This window comes from Danio aesculapii, chromosome 5 (assembly GCF_903798145.1).
Source record: "Danio aesculapii chromosome 5, fDanAes4.1, whole genome shotgun sequence".
NCBI classification, from domain to species: Eukaryota; Metazoa; Chordata; class Actinopteri; order Cypriniformes; family Danionidae; genus Danio; species Danio aesculapii.
Genome location: NC_079439.1, coordinates 32,687,157 through 32,707,263, shown reverse-complemented (window position 1 = coordinate 32,707,263; position 20,107 = coordinate 32,687,157). Strand labels below are relative to the sequence as shown.

General features: G+C 37.0%; 1 protein-coding gene across 3 annotated transcripts in view; it reads right to left on the bottom strand.

Moving 5' to 3' along the window:
* camkk1a (calcium/calmodulin-dependent protein kinase kinase 1, alpha a) overlaps window positions 1-20,107 on the bottom strand; it is a 155,882-nt gene that overhangs the window by 43,947 nt on the left and 91,828 nt on the right. For all 3 annotated transcript variants that reach the window (XM_056457946.1, XM_056457948.1, XM_056457947.1), the window contains exons 4-5: window positions 10,084-10,131; window positions 9,845-9,898 (exon numbers count right to left, since the gene is read on the bottom strand). In XM_056457946.1, the coding sequence (XP_056313921.1) occupies window positions 9,845-9,898; window positions 10,084-10,131 (102 nt within the window). The remainder of the gene's footprint in view (window positions 1-9,844; window positions 9,899-10,083; window positions 10,132-20,107) is intronic.

Sequence of the window (20,107 nt, the reverse complement as noted above, 5' to 3'; positions counted from 1 at the left end):
CGCCTATAGGCGCACATATGAGCGCAAATGCATTTGCTATTTATACAGCCTGGCGCAAAATGTCAAAACCACTCTTGCGCCAAGCTGAAACTAGCAAACAACAATTGCATCGAACCTTGTGCTGCATTGCGCCGGGTGTATGATAGGGCCCTAAACCTTTATGATCATGACTTATCATGACAAGATTTTACACATGCTTATGACATGAAGGGCTCTATTTTAACGATCTAGGCGCAAAGTCTAAAGTGCATGACTTAAAATCATTAAGGGTGTGTCCGGATGCACTTTTAGTATTTTAAGAATGGAAAAAATATGCTCTGTGCCCTGCTGCATGGCGTAACAGGGTTGTGCTTATTTTCTTAATGTGTTATGGGTGTGTTTTGAGCATAACGTGCATAAAACCAATCTCATCTCCCATTCCCTTTAAGAGTCAGTTGCGTCTCGCCATGGCGTATTTGCTATTTACATGGCAGACTTTGTAAGTGGACAAACTGAATGCTTTACTAGCGAGAAAACAGTAAACAAACCATCAGCAGCGAAGATGAAGAATGAGCCTCCTTCATTTGGCCTCTTTACTTTCTCTTAACTTTACTTTCACTCTTTACTTTATTCCTTTACTTTCGTGGAGTAAGGAAACGTTGTTGTACACTCCACTGAAGACATCCATTAGCCTACATATTTAATTTTGTTTGTTAAGCGCAAAGATTTGTTTCAAAAATGTTTCTAAATTCAGTTCTAATTTCCAGCAAATGGATAAATGAACAATAATAATGAAGTTTAGTCAAACAACTGAGTTATTTCCAAACACACGTCCTATTCTTATGCCCATGTGGTCATACAGATGTCTCTAAAACCCAAACAGGTGGACAAATCTTAACTTGTTTTTATTAAAGCAAATATAAATATGCATATAAAAAATTAAACTAATAATAATAATAATAATAATAATAATAATAATAATAATAATAATAATAATAATAATAATAATAATAACATTATACAAATGCAAATGGTTATGAATAAGCTGAAAAAAGCTGCTTGGAGGCAGTGGTTTTTATATTTACGTAGAAAATAATAATTTTTGTAACATTTTAATCCTTCAATTTTTTTCATATGTAAAGATATTTGTGTGTTGCTGTACATCCTGTGTGTATTAAGCAATGTGTAGGCGATTTGGACCTACATAGGTGCATAACCAACGCGCTCTGCACTGTAGGTTTTAGTTGGTCAATAGCGAGGTCTATTTCAGTTCCTCAAAATAGCAACATGCCAACAATGCGCCTTAACACACCTCCTTTCTAGATCAGCATGCCTATGAGTCCACAGAGTGGCGCAAATGGATTTGCTATTTAAACAACATTGCACAAAAGGTAAAAATTAGGGTTTCGCTGGCCTGAAAATAGCAACAAATTGTGCCAAACATGTCTAGTGGCTTATTGCGCCTGGTGTAGAATAGGGCCCTAAGTGTCATTCACTCAGTTATGTCATTTTAAATGTAAAGGTGACAATATTTGACCTGTCCTGTTTTGATATAAACAAATACTTCATAACCAGTCTTTGCCTTTGTCATGACAACTTGACATTATCAAGACAACAAAACTTGTCATAAATCTGTCATAAACATGATTGTCATGAGGCCAATATAATTGCCATGAATTTTATAACGCACCAATAATATTGTTCTTGACATCAACAACAGTGGTACAAATTGAAATGTCATTAAATATTGATGACGTTGTTATGACGTTGATTTAACAGAGTGTTGACATTATTAATGAAAATTTCAATGACAAATTAAATTTGATACAATGAAAAATATTGAAAACAGTCCTAATGATCTCATGACAATCATGTTTATTAAAACTTTATTGCAAGTCATGTTGTCTTGGGAAGGTCAAGTTGTCTTGACAAAGGCGCAGTGGTGCAGTGGGTAGCACAGTCGCCTAACAGCAAGAAGGTTGCTGGTTCAAGCCTCGGCTGGGTCAGTTGGCATTTCTGTGTGGAGTTTGCATGTCTCCCCATGTTCGAGTGAGCTTCCTCCGGGTACTCCAATTTCCCCCACAAGTCCAAAGACATGTCCTATAGGTGAATTGTGTAAGCTAAATTGGCCATAGTGTATGTGTGTGAATGAGAATGTAAGTGTTTTTTTCAGTGTTGGGTTGCGGCTGGAAGGGCATCTGCTGCGTAAAACATTTGCTGGATAAGTCGGTGGTTTATTCCGCTGTGGCAATCCCAGATTAATAAAGGAACTAAGCCGAAAAGAAAATGAATGAATAAATGAACGAATGAATGAGCAAATGACAAATGCATAACGTCTCCTTTATATTCTTGATATGTGACATGTCATGATTATAAAGATGTCATGTCAGTCTTATGAACACCCCCTCAAGTAAAGCGTTACCTTTTTCCTGGAGAAAAGAAACCGCATATTTAATCGCCGATGCTCGGATCAGATGTCTTTATGTGCAATTCAAATGTTAATCAGATAAATTGCTTTAGCGCACAAAACAGGGTTTTTAAAACTTGTACTTCCATGGAAACACGTATCGAGGCATCTGCATGTTTTTTTTTTTCAAACGATAGATGTCCATTGCAGAAGAATTGTGCACCTGTGTCTTTTTATCAGGATGAAAGGATCAGAGATGCATATAGCACGCAAACAGAAAATTTGGAGTCTTATGTAACGCGGAAAGTGCTTTCTCTGAACCTCTGCCACTTTTGCTCATTACAGTCAGAGAATGGCAGTGCAACAGGCTGCCAGTTTCTAGCACCTGCGTAAAACATGAGGATTCATAATGAGCAAGAGTCTGATAACTTCAGAATTCATCCTCGAGTTTGTCATGACACACGTTCACATACAGTCAAGGAGAGAAATTCAAAGCCTGTTGAAACACTGTGGTCGGTCTCATTAATTGCTCATGCTACAAAACTCCAGAATGATAAATGACAAAAACACAATGACCCTTCATCTTAAAACTGAAAGTGCACACAATATTAAACATAAATCAAGACATTCAGTAATGCGAAAGTGTTTTTCTCGTCTCTCTCAAGGACAGCTGGAGGAGGGCCACGTCTGCACTGCTGACGTGTTTAAATAACTCAGTTCGTCAAGAAGAGGAAAACATGAATGTTTTATGAGCATGTCAGAGGTGAGCGCGATGAAACAAAATTGCTATTTAGAATGCAGCGGATACAAAATAAACTGAAGCCTCAGAATATAAATAACTGGGAAACTATGAGATGAATCAGTAAGTAAGCACGGTTTGCTTTATGGAGAAATTGAGATATATTGTATACTGTAGTCCACATTTAAAAATGGCAAAACAATACTTAAATATTTTAATAAGTTTTTATTATACTGTTTGATTGAGTACAGTAAATGCAGCCTTGAACATTAGAGACATTAAAGGGATAGTTCATTAAAAATTAAAAATGTACAATTCTTTACTCACCCTCACACCATTAATTTTTTTCTTTAATGAAACATTAAAGGAACACTTAATTTTTTGGAAATAGGCTAACTTTACAACTCCTTCACAGTTAAATAGTAATACCATATCTGAACTCATTCAGCTGATCTTCGGGTCTGGCAGTTGCACTTTTAGCATAGCTTAGCATAAATCATTGAATCAGATTAGATCATTGGCATCTCATTCAAACATAATCGAAACATTTAAAAATAAAGAGTTTTTATGTTTTATCAAATTTCTATGTTGTGTCATTGTGTACTAAGACGGACAGAAAATGTTAAGTTGCTATGTTCTAGGCTGATAGGGCTAGGGACTGTAATCTCATTCTGGTGTAACAATCAAGGCTGATCTTCGGCTGATTATCTAATCCGAGCATCTGCGATTGAATATGCTGTTTCTTTTCTCTAGAAAAAAGTGTTCAAGGGGTGTTCATAAGACTGACATGACACCTTTATAATCATGACATGTCATATATCATGGACATGAAGGAGATTTTATGCATGTTTATGAACATGAACTGACATTAATTGTCATTTGCCCAGTTATGTCATTTTATGTCATGTTGTGTTTGTGTTTTGTCTAGCGCACTTCACCACTGTGATTTTTCTCTGCCGCCCCACCTCTAGATTGTCGCTGATGTGCACGTAAATAGAGTTTGCGCCTGTAAACACAGCACCCTCTTCTGTTCAAAAAATGAATAGCAATTTGTTCAACATTTCCACTGGTTTGAATCATCACATATTTTAATAGATTTTTAACTGGCTCACAGTGAATTGCTACATCGCTATTGATCAGTATAAAATAAATAGAGTCTTTGGAAACCTGATATATTCCTTTTATTATAAATATTTCCTGCATTTATTCTAATATAATGTTCATGTAAGGCTGCATTTACTTAGTCAAACAGTTAAAAAATATATTTTTTTTCGCTGCTCAAAATGAAAACAAAATTAGAAAAATATTTGTAGTTGCGGTTTTAATTAATTACGTTTGATTGACGTGAAAAACATCAAACAAAAAAATCGTATTATTTTATTTCAGCTGGGTAAAGAATGAACCAGAGATGACTGGATGTTGCAAAGTAGGGAAATAAAAACTAAATTTTAACAGGAGCATAACCTTCTGAAAGAGCAGGGCAGGAGAACACGCAGAGAAAAATGAAGGACAAGTTTTAATTTCAGGATTCTCACTACCTATAAAGAATAAGTAAACGTGTGTTGGTTGCCAGAGCACTATTAGTCTGCGCACAGGTCTGTGAGGCCAGTGGAGTGTAAAGGCCAGAGACGAGGCCAGTCTCACTCTACTCTACCTTTATGAAGGGATTTGATCTCTGTCCTCTATTCATCCTTGCTGTTACAAATCCACACAGCATGAATTAATGAATGGAGCTGGGAAGCGGGAGCTGTATTTTGCTTTCAGACACGCTGTTTATTATGACAGATGATTATGAGGAGGAGAGGAAAACATTCTGATGTGAGCACTACACCTGCAAAAAATAGGAATTTTAAAGAATGAATACCAAATGTGAGCACTTTCATATGACGATACATCCTGGATTTGTGCATTTTGATTAAAGCATCAGAAAAAAAAGAAGAATTGTTGTTTTTTTTATCCCCACTGTTGAGTCATGCAGTTTATTGCTCATATATATATACTGTATATATATGCTTTGGAAAGAAGAGGATTCTGAGTTTGAAAGCCCATTCTTTTCAAGGTTATGATTTCAGCTGTGCCTTTCTCCTGTTGCGAGAAGTGCTAGTTTGAGTGTTTGTGGCCTTTTTCTCAGCATGAAGAATCTCATCTGACCTCTCTCATTAACAAAGTGTTCTCATCCAGTGAACAGGCTTTCAATGGATGTGATTTGCTTTAGCACTACTTGTGAAAGTGCCTGTCCGACATATCTGAGATAAAAAATAAAGAAATAAATAACTAAAAATAATAATAAAATAAAATACAATCACATCTAGCACCAACAATAATGTGTCAATCGAAGTCATTTAGGACACGTTTACATTGTCAGGTCTTGATGCCCAATTACGATTTGTTGCCTATATCTGATTGTTTTGCCTGTCCGTTTACATGTTTTTTTAATTGTGACCCATATCTGATTCATGTGTTTACACTTGCCATACAATTTACGATGTCGCGCATGCGTAAAGGTGGGTTCTAGCATCAGCGCTACACTAGCCATGATGGAAGAATCTGTCTTGCTTTTAGCTATGCGAAATATGCAAAGTTAACCCAACTTTAAAATGATTTTGAGGTGGAGGAGGAGGGAAAGGGCCATCATCGCAGCTTGCGCCTATGGCTTATATATGGTGTCCTCCACCATTCAGAGAAATTTGTGGGTATGAGAGAGATCTCAGGTCTGGTGGGAGCAAATTGTGGCGGCTTTTATGAGGAGCAGTGGGTCTGAAATTTTAGGATGAGCACACACACACTCTTCCTTCTACGTCATTAAACCAGAGCGGAGAAGTACCACATTGTCGCAAGCTTAATGACGTACAAAATGGAATGCCTAAATAAATCTGATCTGCCTGTTTACATGATAGTCACATATCCGCTATATATATATATATATATCTGATTTATTTCTACTGATGAAGGAGGCCTGTAACTGATATCTGAATATCCGAATGCATGCGTTTGTTTTGTGTTTACACGGTCATAGAACACATCCGATCTGTGTCACATATGAGCAAAAAATCGGAATTGGGTCACATTTAACTGGCAGTGTAAACGGAGCCTTCGACTTTCTTATTAAACATCCAATCATTTTGTGTAGCTATACATTCATTTAATTTAGCCTGTCTATTAACATGTACTCATAAAAATGGCATACACAATTATAATAGTTTGAAAGTGCTGAGAAGAGTAGTTTTGTATCATACTGCAGGGCATTTTTGGGTATGCAGCTGTTTTGGCACATTGTTTACAACTGTTAGGCTCTCTTTTGCAGCTTTTTATCACAAAAATAAGCACAGTTTAGCTTATTTTAAGCTTATTAATGCTGAAAATCTCACTTCCTGTCATGCTGACTGCAGGAAAAGAGAACATTAAGACTTCCATATTGATGCAACTAAAAATCTTCCTTTTCCTGATGTAAATGCTTTTAAAAAGCCTGTCTTTGACTTCATGTGGGGAAATGTTAATTAGAAAGAGTTGTCCATAAAAAGTCCATTTAAAAAGTATTTCCTTATAACATATTCTACCATATTCTACCACAGGGCTTGGTGACAGAATGTTATTATGTTATAAGGTCAACATGAAAATAAATGGGTGTTTTTTAAAGAGATGCCAATTAGATATATTTGGCTTTTCTTTCTGAATATATTAGTAATTTTGATTCGTATGACTATTTCAGTTTATAATGAGAATAGAGACAACAGTAAACAAATTGCTAAAAACTTTCTATTTATCCATTTCTGTTCCTAATTAGAACACAGCAAGCATATGAAGCAAGCTTTGAGCCGTGCTGCTAATATTTATCAAGCAGTAAAAATCCCCTTCCCTGTGGCCAAAACAAAGAGTCTGTGAATGACAATCAAGGAGAATTTTACTGTAGAATGACATGACAGTCATTTATGACATTATTGGTGCAACCCAATTTATATACCTGTGCATTATTCTAGCCACTTTTAACATGTCTGAATAGTGTTTACAGGACAATTCTACCAGAAACGTACATTTTCACTTCTAAAAAATGTGACAGGGCTTGAGCTTTAAGCTTGTCATCCTCAAAAACTCAAACAAAAACAAGAATGAAATCATACAATTCAATGAGAGCACGCACCCTTGATCACTGTCAGCTTTTCCTTCATCGAATGATGTCACTTAATGTCACAAATGATGTCACTTCCTCAGTCATAGCCTTAAAAAAATTTGGTCCCACATTGTATTAAGTGTCGCTTATACCTGTGAACTTACACGGCAACTAGATGTGTAAGCAGTTTGTAACTACAGTGTATGTACACACTGGTACATAGTATTTACTTGTGTAATACTGGTGTAATTACACACACGTAACAACCAACTGAATAGTATGTGTAAGTTCAAATGTGTAACAGGACATTAATAACACAACCTTTGGTAAACTACCCCTTTAATGTGAATTACTAGTGTGATTCTACATTTTACCTTAAAACAACATATAAGCATAAGGCATTTGCATATTTCTTTACAGCCTACACTTATACTTTTTTGGCAGAAGTTTGCTGTTGTTGAACAGTTGCACAAAGGCTTAGGTTTTATATATCACTAAGTAATTTGTGACCATTTTACCCTGTAATTACACTGGTATCACAAGATGAAACCTTCTAATGCAGCGTTAGTTCTGCCTTTTTTTTTCTAATACAGTGTTCAGAAGTATGCAAACAGATGTGAAAGTGGGAAAACACCTGCAAGTATATTGTTGTTACACAATGCACTTATGTAATTCTTGTTACTTATGTGTACTTTTTTGTTTGTTACAAATGTCCTGTTACACATTTGAACTTACACATACTATTCAGTTGGTTGTTACATGTGTGTAGTTACACCAGTATTACACAAGTAAATACTATGTACCAGTGTGTACATACACTGTAGTTACATACTACTTACACATCTAGATACCGTGTAAGTTCACAGGTATAAGCAACACTTAATATAAAGTGGGACCAAAAATTTTATGCAAATGTGACAGGACTGACAAAACATGAGGACAATTGTAAAATAGTATTTATTTGTAGAATTTATTTATAATTTCATGTTTTTAATCAATTGATGTGCATGAAAACAACTTAAACTGAGCTATTTCTGAAGTTTTTTTCTCGAAATAAAAATAAATTAGCATAACAAAACTATTAAAGCTGTAGGTTCAATTGGGCTGAGGACAAGGACTTTGTGAATTTGTAAAGTGTTTTTAATAAAGAAAAACTATCTGAGAACCAAATGAATGACATACTCCTTTACAGATCAATTCACAGAAATCAACCATCGGTCCACTTTTTTCCAATTTTTTGGGATGAAATACTTTTTACTCACTGTATTTCTGGTTTTATTTCAAGGACAGATAATGCACATTTCTGGTAGAATGTCCTTTACACTAAAAAGACCAAGAAAAGATCTAGGACTCGAACTTGGGATAGCCAAAGCGCAATGGTTGTATATGTTGGCATACTGTCCATGAGGCTATCAGCACCTGCATTATTGGATATATTGGATTTATATTACTGCATTTTTTAATATATTGCACACTTCTGCCTATGAATTCAGTTTATGTTACAGCTGTGAAACTATGGTAATCATTTGTGGTTTGTGAAAAGAAAAGCATTCTCAACTCAATAATAATAATAATAATAATAATAATAATAATAATAATAATAATAATAATAATAATAATAATAATAATTCCTTACATTTATATAGTGCTTTTCTGGACACTCAAAACGCTTTACACATTTTTGAGGGGGAATCTTCTCATCCACCTTCAGTGTGCAGCAATCACCTGGATGAAACAACTGCAGCCATATTGCGCCAGACTGTACACCACACACCAGCTGATTGGTGGAGAGGAGACAGATTGATGAACTCAGTTATGAGATGGGGATAGGAGATCATGTTGGAGGCCAGTAGGCAAAATTGGCCAGGATGCCGGGGTTAAACCCCTACTTTTTCAAAGGACAATCTGAGATTTTTAATGACCACAGAGAGTCAGGACCTCGGTTTAACATCTCATCCCAAAGACGGCACTCACTGAGCAATATAAAGTCCACATCAATATACTAGGGCATTAGGACCCACACAGACCACAGGTTGAGCACCACCTGCTGGTCTCACTAACACCACTTCTAGCAGCAACCTAGCTTTTCCATGTGGTCTCCCATCCAGATACTGACTGGATGCAACCCCTCAGTGGGTGACCATGTGAGAGTTGCAGAGACCTACAGTAGCTGCTGGCAACTCAGTTAATTAACTTAACTTAACTAGTTGTTGCACAATAATTCCACTGTTTTTCTCTTTAGTGCTATGACAAGTTTTTGTTCAGTTGCTGACAAGTTTTCTAAAATCAGGCGATACATCGAATTCCAGCAACAGTACACAGACATACTATTTTACCCAATAATGTTTTTCTCTGGTGCTGCAGCGTGAATGTCTCACAGTGTTGATAAATTCTTAAAAAATACCATTCTTTAGCACATTCGTTAAAATGTGTTGTTGTAACTTGTGTAACTAAGATTGTAATGAGTAATAATATTACAAAAAGAAGGTTTAGCATTAGAAGGTTCGATTTTGTTCACACCAACCACCTTGACCGATCTCACAGCACTGCACTAATCAGATGATGCAACAAGAACATGAAAATAATTACAGCTATTTTAAAGGGTACTTACGTAATATTTGTCATCATCTTCATTGTATGCCAACTTGACAACACCATATGAGCCCTTTAAGAAGCGGATAGAGGAAAAAACATGAGTCAGACTATGAGACTGTGCTGAGGGTCAGAAAGGGTCAGTGTCTGCCTGACTATATGAAACGCAACATGGCCATGGCATTTTACTGGATTGCTTATGCAAGTTGACTATACAAATAACACAATATGAGAATGATTTATTATAGTTGTGCTTACCTTCCCAATCTCACTCTTTAACTTGTACTGATTAAGCTGGATACAGTCCTAATATTGAGAGAGAGAGAGAGAGAGAGAGAGAGAGAGAGAGAGAGAGAGAGAGAGAGAGAGAGAGAGAGAGAGAGAGAGAGAATTGAATCAATCCCAGCTGTGCACACAAAGGAGCTGTGGCACTATATTAATGTATTAAACACCAGAGGGAACATGTAAGCCAGTTACAGGCAGGGAAGACAAATCTCTTCATTTGTCTTATAACCTATTCCACATGGGAAGAAGAGAAACTGAACAGAAGAACAGAAACTATGAGAAAGGATTTAAAAATAACTTTTTGTCCTGATTGACAATGGCTGCAATTTCCCACAACGTTACATTTGACTGTTGGCAAAAATCTGCCAAGCTGAAGCCAGTGTATGATTTGTAAAACATCTTGCAGCTCTGCACAAGAAGTTTGGCCAGAGGAGAAATGGTTGTGCACAACTGAGCCTGGTTTTTCTCAATTTTTTTTTCCTACACTTTCGTCAATTGGTGAAGTTTGTTCCTCGCCACTGTCGCCACTAGCTTGTTGGTTTGGGACTTGTGGAGCTGCCGATCGATGGATTTGCTCTTCAGTGTTTGGACTTTCACCAGTGATAATTAAACAACACTGTACTGAACTAAACTGAACTGAAAACTGAACCGACACTGTTTCAATTCACTAGAACTTTAGTGTCATGGGCATCGCTTGGCCTATTTTAGGGGAGGCTGTAGCCCCCCTATATTTCTACTCAGCCCCCCTAAAATTTTTATGCTGTATTTTAGCTCATAAACTGTACGCTAAATTATCACCTCAGTCTTCTTTACATCTGATATAAAAACAGCGGCAGAATTTGGCTCCTCCCGGTATTTCATTTTCCATTTGATCAGCAAACCACAGCTGTGCAGAGCGAGAGAACAAGGTGTGTGTTTATCGATCACTTGAAAGTACTAGTGAATGTACCCATTTTAACTGTCAGGGTTACTGACAGAGATAGAATAGAAATATCATGTGTATATGTATATATAATTTATCATTATGATTCAGATTGTTAAATGTGTGAATTAGCCTATAGATTTAAAAAATTGTTTATGTTTATGCCATTTAATAGAAAGTGGCAGTTTTATTTATTTAATACATAGAAACATTTAATTAATAATATGAATTTAATTAAATATTTGTTTAATACACTGTACTACAGTAAACAGGCATGTGGAGCCTATTTGCCTCATTCAGAACTCAAATTGCCATGCCTGTCTATACAATAGAGTGCTAGTTTTGCATACAACCTCACCATATTAGTCAAACAGTTTTAAATGTGTTACTATTAAATGATTAATTATAAATGTATTATTAGGCTTATATACATTTAATTAAATTAATTAATTATTTATTTTTTTACCTCATAAGGAGCTGAGCCCCCCTAAAATGAATATCTTAAAATCGCCCTGCTTTGACACAATCTACATTGTAAAAGCGCTATAGAAATAAAGATGAATTGAATTGAAATTTAAATATACTGTAGACATTTTTACATATTTACATCCCAAAATAATAATTAAAAAACTGAATAAATACCCTGAAACTGAAGAACATACCAGTAACATCCCTCATCATCATCAATTGAGAAACCGCCAGCACAATAAAACAAAGACTCAGGGGAACAGGAAGGATGACAAAAGCAGAAGTAATGACTTAAAAGAGGAAAAACACATTGGAAGAGGAACATCTGTGAGAATGTAATGATAGATAATGACACATAAAACACAGGTATGGATTTTACACAGATACTTGTATTAAAAATAGTTTTCATTTAACCAATATACTATTACTATTTTTAAATAAATAAAAACGACTTTAGAGAGAGACTTCACTTTTAAACCCTTTTTAATTTAAACCAATTCACAAAAAACATCCCTTCTCAAAACAATTGTACAATATTCAAGCTTCTCTTACACCCTATCTCATTTTGAGATTAGGAGCATTACCTGCTGCACTGTGACAATCACCACAACAATAGATGCACATACTTCTCTAATGTCCAGATAATCACACCACATTTTATTTCTCGAACAAATACAGAAAAATTAAGGCATATCAGGGAGAGAACTCTCTGAAATCAACAGCAACAAAATATGTATTAGCCTGTCATAAACACAGTGGATCAGTCAGTCAGTGGACAAAACTAGTCAGAGACATTATTAGAAATCATCTAAAAGAATGTACAGTTTTATTTATTGTTAATATTTTTATTTAATTATCTTAATAATCACATTATAGTTTTTTTCTTCTTAATTGCGTATGTTTTTTCAAAAGTTTAATAGTTTTTCAATGTATGTACAGTACATATGTATTATATAGACACTTTACTATTTTATTCATTATTTATGTAACATGAGCTCAGAGAGAGAGAGATAGAGAGAGGAAAGTTAGACTCCTGGCACATGCTCAGTGAGTCCTGCACTGCAGTAAACCTGCACCTGCACACACAAACAGATGGTCAAAACTTTGCTAGAACCGAGAGCAGAGGACAGTACTTCAGCTAGCAATGCATTCAAAACTATTTTGATATATCTTTTTGAATTTATTAGAAAATTTCTGATGAAGTGAAACAGAAATTTTAGCTTACACCAACAGGTCAAAAAATACTTTTGTGTTTTGGCCAACAATAACTTCTACTATTACACTATACACTATTGGGTGTAAAACATAAATGAACATCACTTATCAAATATTCATCATTCATCAATTATTCATACTGTCATGGTTTCAACAATGAAGAACAATTAAGCCCTTACATGAAGCAAATTACATAAATATTTCATAGTAATCTACACTTTCCTTTCTCTCAAAATTGTTCATCTTACAGGCTCTATGGACAGTAATACTATTCAAACCATTTCATCTTTTTAAATATCTACATTATTAGCCAATTAGCCAAATTATAAGAGGTTTGCACATTGCAAAAAAAGACAAATATTTAATTTTTATATTACCAAATATGAATACTATACTAACAATGATGTGTGTACACCAAAGTGTTTTTTTCACAGTGTATTTCTTCTGTTGGCAATGAGCATCCATTTTACACATTAAGCATTTTTTTAAAACACCAACAGTAGGAGAAGCAATCACAACTGAGCAATTTTGTCAGTGCTGGCCTTTTTAGCTGCATAAAAAATTATTTTGTGGATACATGCCAACACAATACCTTACAATATGGTGAAAACTAATAAATCTAAGATGACATTTAATTTACAGTAAACTACTGTTAAATCTGCACCTTTGGAAAAAGAAAACAGCTCATATTATAATTTACAATGAAAAACTGTATAACTAAATTTCACATTTATTGTTTATTCATTAAAATACTGTACACGTTTCTAGGAGGTTTGTACGCAATTATGTACAATAAAGTTTAATATCACTATTCCATCATATCTTACTACTATGTTTATAGCATTAGATTATTGTTGCATGATTCCATGCTATTTTTCAAGTGGTTTTGAAAAAAAAAATTGTTGGCATGTAAGAATTTTCAGTTAATGACATTAGTAGTGTTGTTGTTTACTGTAAATTTTTAAAATTCAGTTTGACAATGTAAAAATCCCTATTATACACCCGGTGGAATATGGCGCAAGATGTGCTTGGCACGATTTGTTTTTATTTCCGGATCATCGCAACAGTAATTTTTGCATTTTGTGCCACGTTGTTTAAATAGCAAATCTATTTGTGTCACTTTGTGGACTCATGGGTGTCCTGGTCTAAAATGGAAGTGTGTTAAGGCACATTGTTGGCGCTTTCCTATTTTGAATTGGAAACTGGAATAGTTTCAGTCTGGAACTGAAATAGACTGCGCCATTGACCAACTGAAACCTGGTCTTAAACCCAAGCGCAAAGCACATTAGTTATGTGACTTTGCACACATCACATAAACGCAAAGCACTTACATATTGCTTAGGACACACAGGATGTACAGCAATACACAAATATCTTAACAAATGAAATAAATAAAGGATTAAAATGTTACAAAAATTATTATTTTCTTCATAAATATAAAAACAACTACCTCCATGCCATCTTCATGTCGGAGGGCTTTTTTAAAAAAAAGTTTATTTATGACAATTTGCGTTTGAATAATGTTTTATTGTTAGTTTATTATATGTATATTTATACTTGTTTTAATGAAAACAAGTTTAGATTTGTCCACCTGTTGGGTTTTGGAGACGTCTGTATTCCCATATGGGGCATAAGAATAGGATGGGAGTTAGGATATAAGTTTTTTGACCACACTTCATTATTATTTTTCATTTATTTATTTGTTGGAAATTAGAACTGAATTTAGAAATAGTTTTGAAACAAATATTTGCGCTTAACAAACGAAATTAAATATGTAGGCTAATGGATGTCTTTCCTCCATGAACCACTACCCTATCGTGGGGTTATCGTGGGGCCTGGGGTTGGGGCTTATATGCGAGCGGCTGGTGGCCGGGTTTTTTCCCACGGAACCCAGCCGGGCTTAGCCCGAAGGAGCGACATGGGATCATCCTCCCGCAGGCCCACCACCTGCAGGGGGAGCCATAAGGGCCGGTACATTGTGGAATGAGTGGTGGTCGAAGACCATGATAACCCGATTGTCAGTCACAGAAACTGGCTCTTGGGACATGGAATGTCACCTCACTGGGAGGGAAGGAGTACGAGCTTTCGTGGGAGGTGGAACGGTACCGACAAGAGATAGTTGGGCTCACCTCCACGCACAACTGGGGCTCTGGAACTCAACTTTTTAAAAAGGGCTGGACTTTCTTCTGCTCTGGAGTTGCTCAAGGTGAGAGGCGGCAGGCTAGTGTGGGCTTGCTTATAGCTTCCCTACTTAGCCGCCATGTGTTGGAGTTTTCCCTGGTGAACGAGAGGGTCGCCTCCCTGCTCCTTCGGGTCAGGGATAGGTCTCTCACTGTGGTTTGTGCCTACGGGCCAAACACCAGTGCAGCGTACCTGGCCCTCTTTTGGGAAAGGGTGCTGGAAGATGCTCACACTGAGGACTCCATTGTTCTTCAGGGGGTCTTCAATGGCCACGTGGGTAATGACAGCGATAACTGGAGAGGCATGATTGGGAAGAACGGCCTCCCTCATCTGAATTCGAGCTGTGTTTTGTTATTGGACTTCTGTGCTAATCACAGTTTGTCCATAACGAACACCATGTTCAAGCATAAGGGTGTCCATCAGTGCACATGGCACCAGGACACCCTAGGGTGGAGGTCAATGATCGACTTTGTGGTTGTATCATCTGATCTCCGTATGTCTTGGACACTCAGGTAAAGAGAGGGGCAGAGCTGTCAAGTGATCACGACCTGGTGGTGAGTTGGATCCGCTGGCAGGGGGGAAAGCTGGACAGACAAGCGTATTGTGAGGGTCCTCTGGGAACGTCTGGCTGAACCTCAAGTCAGAGAGATTTTTAACTCTCACCTACAGAAGAGCTTTGACCAGATCCCGAGGGAGGCTGGAGACATGGAGACTGAGTGGTCCATGTTCTCTGATTCCATTGTCAATGCGGCCATGAGGAGCTGTGGCCGTAAGGGGTGTGATGCCTGTCGGGCAGTAATCCACGAACCCGGTGGTGGACACCGGATGTAAGGGATGCCATTAAGGTGAAAAAGGAGCCCTACAGGGCTTGGTTGGCTTGCAGGACTCCCAAGACAGCTGATGGGTATTGACAGGCCAAGCATGCTGCAGCCCGGGCGGTTGCAGAAGCAAAACGTCGGGCCTGAGAAGAGTTCGGGGGGGCTATTGGAGGAAGACTTTTGGTCAGCCACAAAGAGATTCTGGCAAACTGTCCTGCACCTCAGGAGGGGAAAGCAGCTCCATATAGACACAGCAGAAGGGGGGGATGAGATTCACCCTGTGTATCTTAGGTCTCTGGGTGTTGTGGGGCTGTCTTGGCTGACACGTCTCTACAACGTCGTATAGAGTTCGGGGACAGTACGTGTGGACTGGACAACTGGGGTGGTGGTTCGGGGTACTGGAGAGGAGGATCCGGCCGATGGTTGAACCAAGGATCCAGGAGGAACTATGCGGTTTTCGTCTGGGCTGTGGTACACTGGACCAGTTATATACCCTCACCAGAGTGCTCGAGGGTTAATGGGAGTGTGCCCAACCAGTTCACATGTGTTTTGTGCTCGGGGAGTATGGGGTCAGGGGCGCTCTGTTAAGGGCCGTCTTGTCCCTGTAAGAACAGAGTAGGAGTCTGGTTTGTATTGCCGGCAATAAGTCAGACTTGTTTCCAGTGCATGTTGGACTCCAGCAGGGCACTGGGCCGTTTGCTGCAGAGTGTGACGCGGCTGGGATGAGAATCAGCATCTCCACGTCCGAGGCCATGGTGCTCTACTGGAGAAAGGTAGTTTGCCATCTTCAGGTTGACGGAAAGTCCTTACCCTATGTGGAGGAGTTCAAGTATCTCTGGGTTTTGTTCACAAGTGAGGGAAGGATGGAACCTGAGATTGACAGGCGGATTGGTGCAGCGGCAGCAGTAATGCGGTCAATGTACCGGTCCGTTGTGGTAAAGAAGGAGCTGAGCCGAAAGGCAAAGTTTCGATTTACCAGTCAATCTACGTTCCTACTCTCACCTATGGTCATGAGCTTTGGGTAGAGGCCGAATGGAGGAGGCCTCTTTATTCTTTATCCTCGAGCTGCAGATGGTCTGTTTAATGGTTTTCTCGCTAGTAAAGCATTCAGTTTTTCCACTTACAAAGTCTTACATGTAAATAGCAAATGTGCCATGGCGAGACGCAACTGACTCTTAAAGAAGTTAGAGATGAGAGATGAGACTCTGATTGGTTTAATGCATGTTATAGTCAAAACACACCCATAACTAATTAAGAGAATAAGCACAACCCTTTTAGACCATGTGCCACGGCACAGAGCTTATTTTCCCATTCTTAAAATAAAAAAGTGGATTTGGACCCTAATGCTTTTGCGCCATGTGCTTTACACTTAGATCATTTAAATAGAGCTCAAAGTGTTTTTTACACAACAACATTTTTACACTGTTTTACCCGATTTCTTTTTAGTTACAGCTTGGAATAGTTCTTTTTTCTTGTTCATGTTGTGTCTCAATTATGTAAACTGAAGTTGTGAACTGGTGGGCTCTGATGAAAAATAAGGCATAACAAACTAATATGCTTTCAGTCTGAGCTAGAGTTCCTTTCCACTCACAAGCGCAGGCTTTCCAGGCTGCTAATGTTATTGTATAACATGTAGCATCAGGTAACACTTCATATACTACAGAGCTCATGTTGCTCTACATATGAAGGACTCGCAGAGTCAGATCACATCTGAGCCCTGTCACAACAAATAAATGCCATGTCTACTTCCTGTCAAGACAGAGACACATCCTGAGGCAATAAGAACTGAAGGATTGCAAACAGAGAGAATGAATGACAGAGGAATAGACAGGGTTTAAAAAGTTCAAAGTCAGAGTTTTCACAGAAGGAAAGGAAACATTTAAGCGCGACAGTTGTGGATTAGCACTCAGGCTCAGTTTTCATTTTGGTTCTCTTCCAGGTTGGTCCTTTTTTCTTGTTAAACCCGGATTAGACTGGATTATCTTGGCTTTAAGAATGATACAGCATATTGTGCATTTAATGTAGTACTGCGATAACATCTGGATCACAAGGTGTAAGAAGTGTAGGTCTGTGAGCAAGCATTTACGAGAAAGGGCACGAGTACATTATGGACAAAGGTGAGTGACAGAAAAAGTTAAATCGAACAAAATGGAAAAGGGCAAAAGGGAAAAGAAAACCTAGAAAAGTTTAAAAGGAATGCTCGTAAAAGTCAGAGAGGAAGAGAAATATCCTGCGATTTGAAAATCTGACAGTCAATTACTTTGACTGCTGCATGTTCCCTAAGCAAAAGCACCTCACATTACAGTTCACACTTCAGCTGGAGTGTCAAGGAGAAGAGAGGATTGTGTATATGACAGCTGTCTAAAGTCTGAGCAGGCAAACCACAGACAGCTGTCCTTTAGAAAACAGAAAAGACTTAGAGACGTGACTAGAGGAGGAGAGAGAGACGGTAAAGGAGAGACAATGAAAAAGGATAAAATGGGAACAAAACACCTCAACCTCAAAAATGAATAAATAATTTCAGATACAAAGGGTAACTGTTAAATTTGATATGTACTGCATATCTTATATCAGTGGTTCTAATATTGGTGTATCTGGATTATTGTAATTGAAGAAGTGTGTATTTATATTATAATTAATGTAATTTACAGTTAATAATTTGCATAATATACATCCAGACCTCAATAGAACACATTATTTAACTAGTCCCATCCTGCAAAATGAATAGTTCACCCTCAAGTGGCTCCAAACCTTTATAAGGTTTTTATTCTGTTGAACATTAAAGAATATATAATGAAAAAAGGCTGAAAACCTGTAACCATTGACTTCAATAATAGAAAAAACAAATACTATGGATGTCAATAGCCCCTTTGACACATATACAGTGGGTGACACTTTAAAATGAGCTTAACCGCCGTGCCTTGTACCGCCGCCGCACTAAAGAAGTAAGAACGTGTTTTTAGGAATAACTGCTGTTTACGACTATGCCACCAGGGAGCACAAAGGGACGGGATGCAAACTGAATTTATTTAACAGAAATATACAGTGTCTGTAAATACACTGCCACTTGTAAATGAACATGAAAGAATGAAACAAAGCATTATAATTCCTTCATTAATTTGTTAAGCTTTATTATCATTGTAAACTTATTAAGTGAAATGAGGATTCATTTTGGAAAATAAAATTTAAGACAAATCAAAGAAAAATATAAGACAACTAAAAAGAAAGTACAAAGATACATACAAATATAAGTAGGCCTAAATAAAAAAATAATAATATAGAGCGATGTACAGTGTTTGTTATTTTAAAGTGGTAGGACTAAGACTTTTCATGTATGTTTTCATTCACAGTTTTCATTTATATTTTCCTTTGTTGATTATATTTTACTATCTCATTTTCTCAATTATTGTAAGTAAATAATAAATGACTAATTAAATAGGCCTAAATAAACATTTATTTACAGATATATGTTCTAAAGAGCTCTTAAGTTGAATGCTACTTCATCAAAAGCGTAAAAATAAATTGACCTACCTCAAGCTGATTACTAAACTTATAATAAAAATAATGACGTAAATTAAGTCCCGCAAGTTTATTTTTAATAATATGGTTTCAGTTCAGTTCAGTTTTCAAAACGTCAATGTTCTCCTTAAAATTATTTTTAAAATGTAAAATAATAATGGCTCAGTATTTTTGTGTTTTAATTTTAATTTCAGTCACCTTGCATATGAGTGTAAAATATAATGCACACATAACAGCATAAAAAAAGAAAAAGCGGTCAAAAGTTATAGCTAATTCATCAAAATTAGCTATATTAAAATACACCCGAAGTATTAAAAGCAAAACACCTCATCAAAAGTTTTACTATCAATTTTTCGGAAAGGATTTACGTGTGAACAGGCCCAATTTGAAAATACCAGTAAATTTATTCTGGCAATTTTCTAGAAAAGAGAAGTTGTAACATTTCCGGTAATTTGCAGGAATGCTGCTCTGTGTGAACGCAGAAGGAAAATTGCCGTAAAGAGCATGTTCACAATTAGAACATTCTGATGTGAGACATCTACTCCAGCCAATCAGAACATTCAGAAGCATTCACGTCCGTGCTGTTTATCAAAATAAAAGCCTTTGAATACTTTTCCAGACACATTTAGCTTCTAGTCGTTAGTCAGATTACATTTCTATGTTCATTATTAATGCCAACTGTGGAAAAAATTATTGATAAAATGCTTACGATGAACCGCTGTGAGTTTTCCTGCACTCTTGCACGAGAAGGAGTGCTCCGGTGAGTGCTAGCACACAAACAAATTTACATCTTAAGATGCGAAAATGTTCCTCCATATGTTTACATCGAAGTTGTTCTCAATACTTATCCATCCACAGAATTTGTAATGTAGTC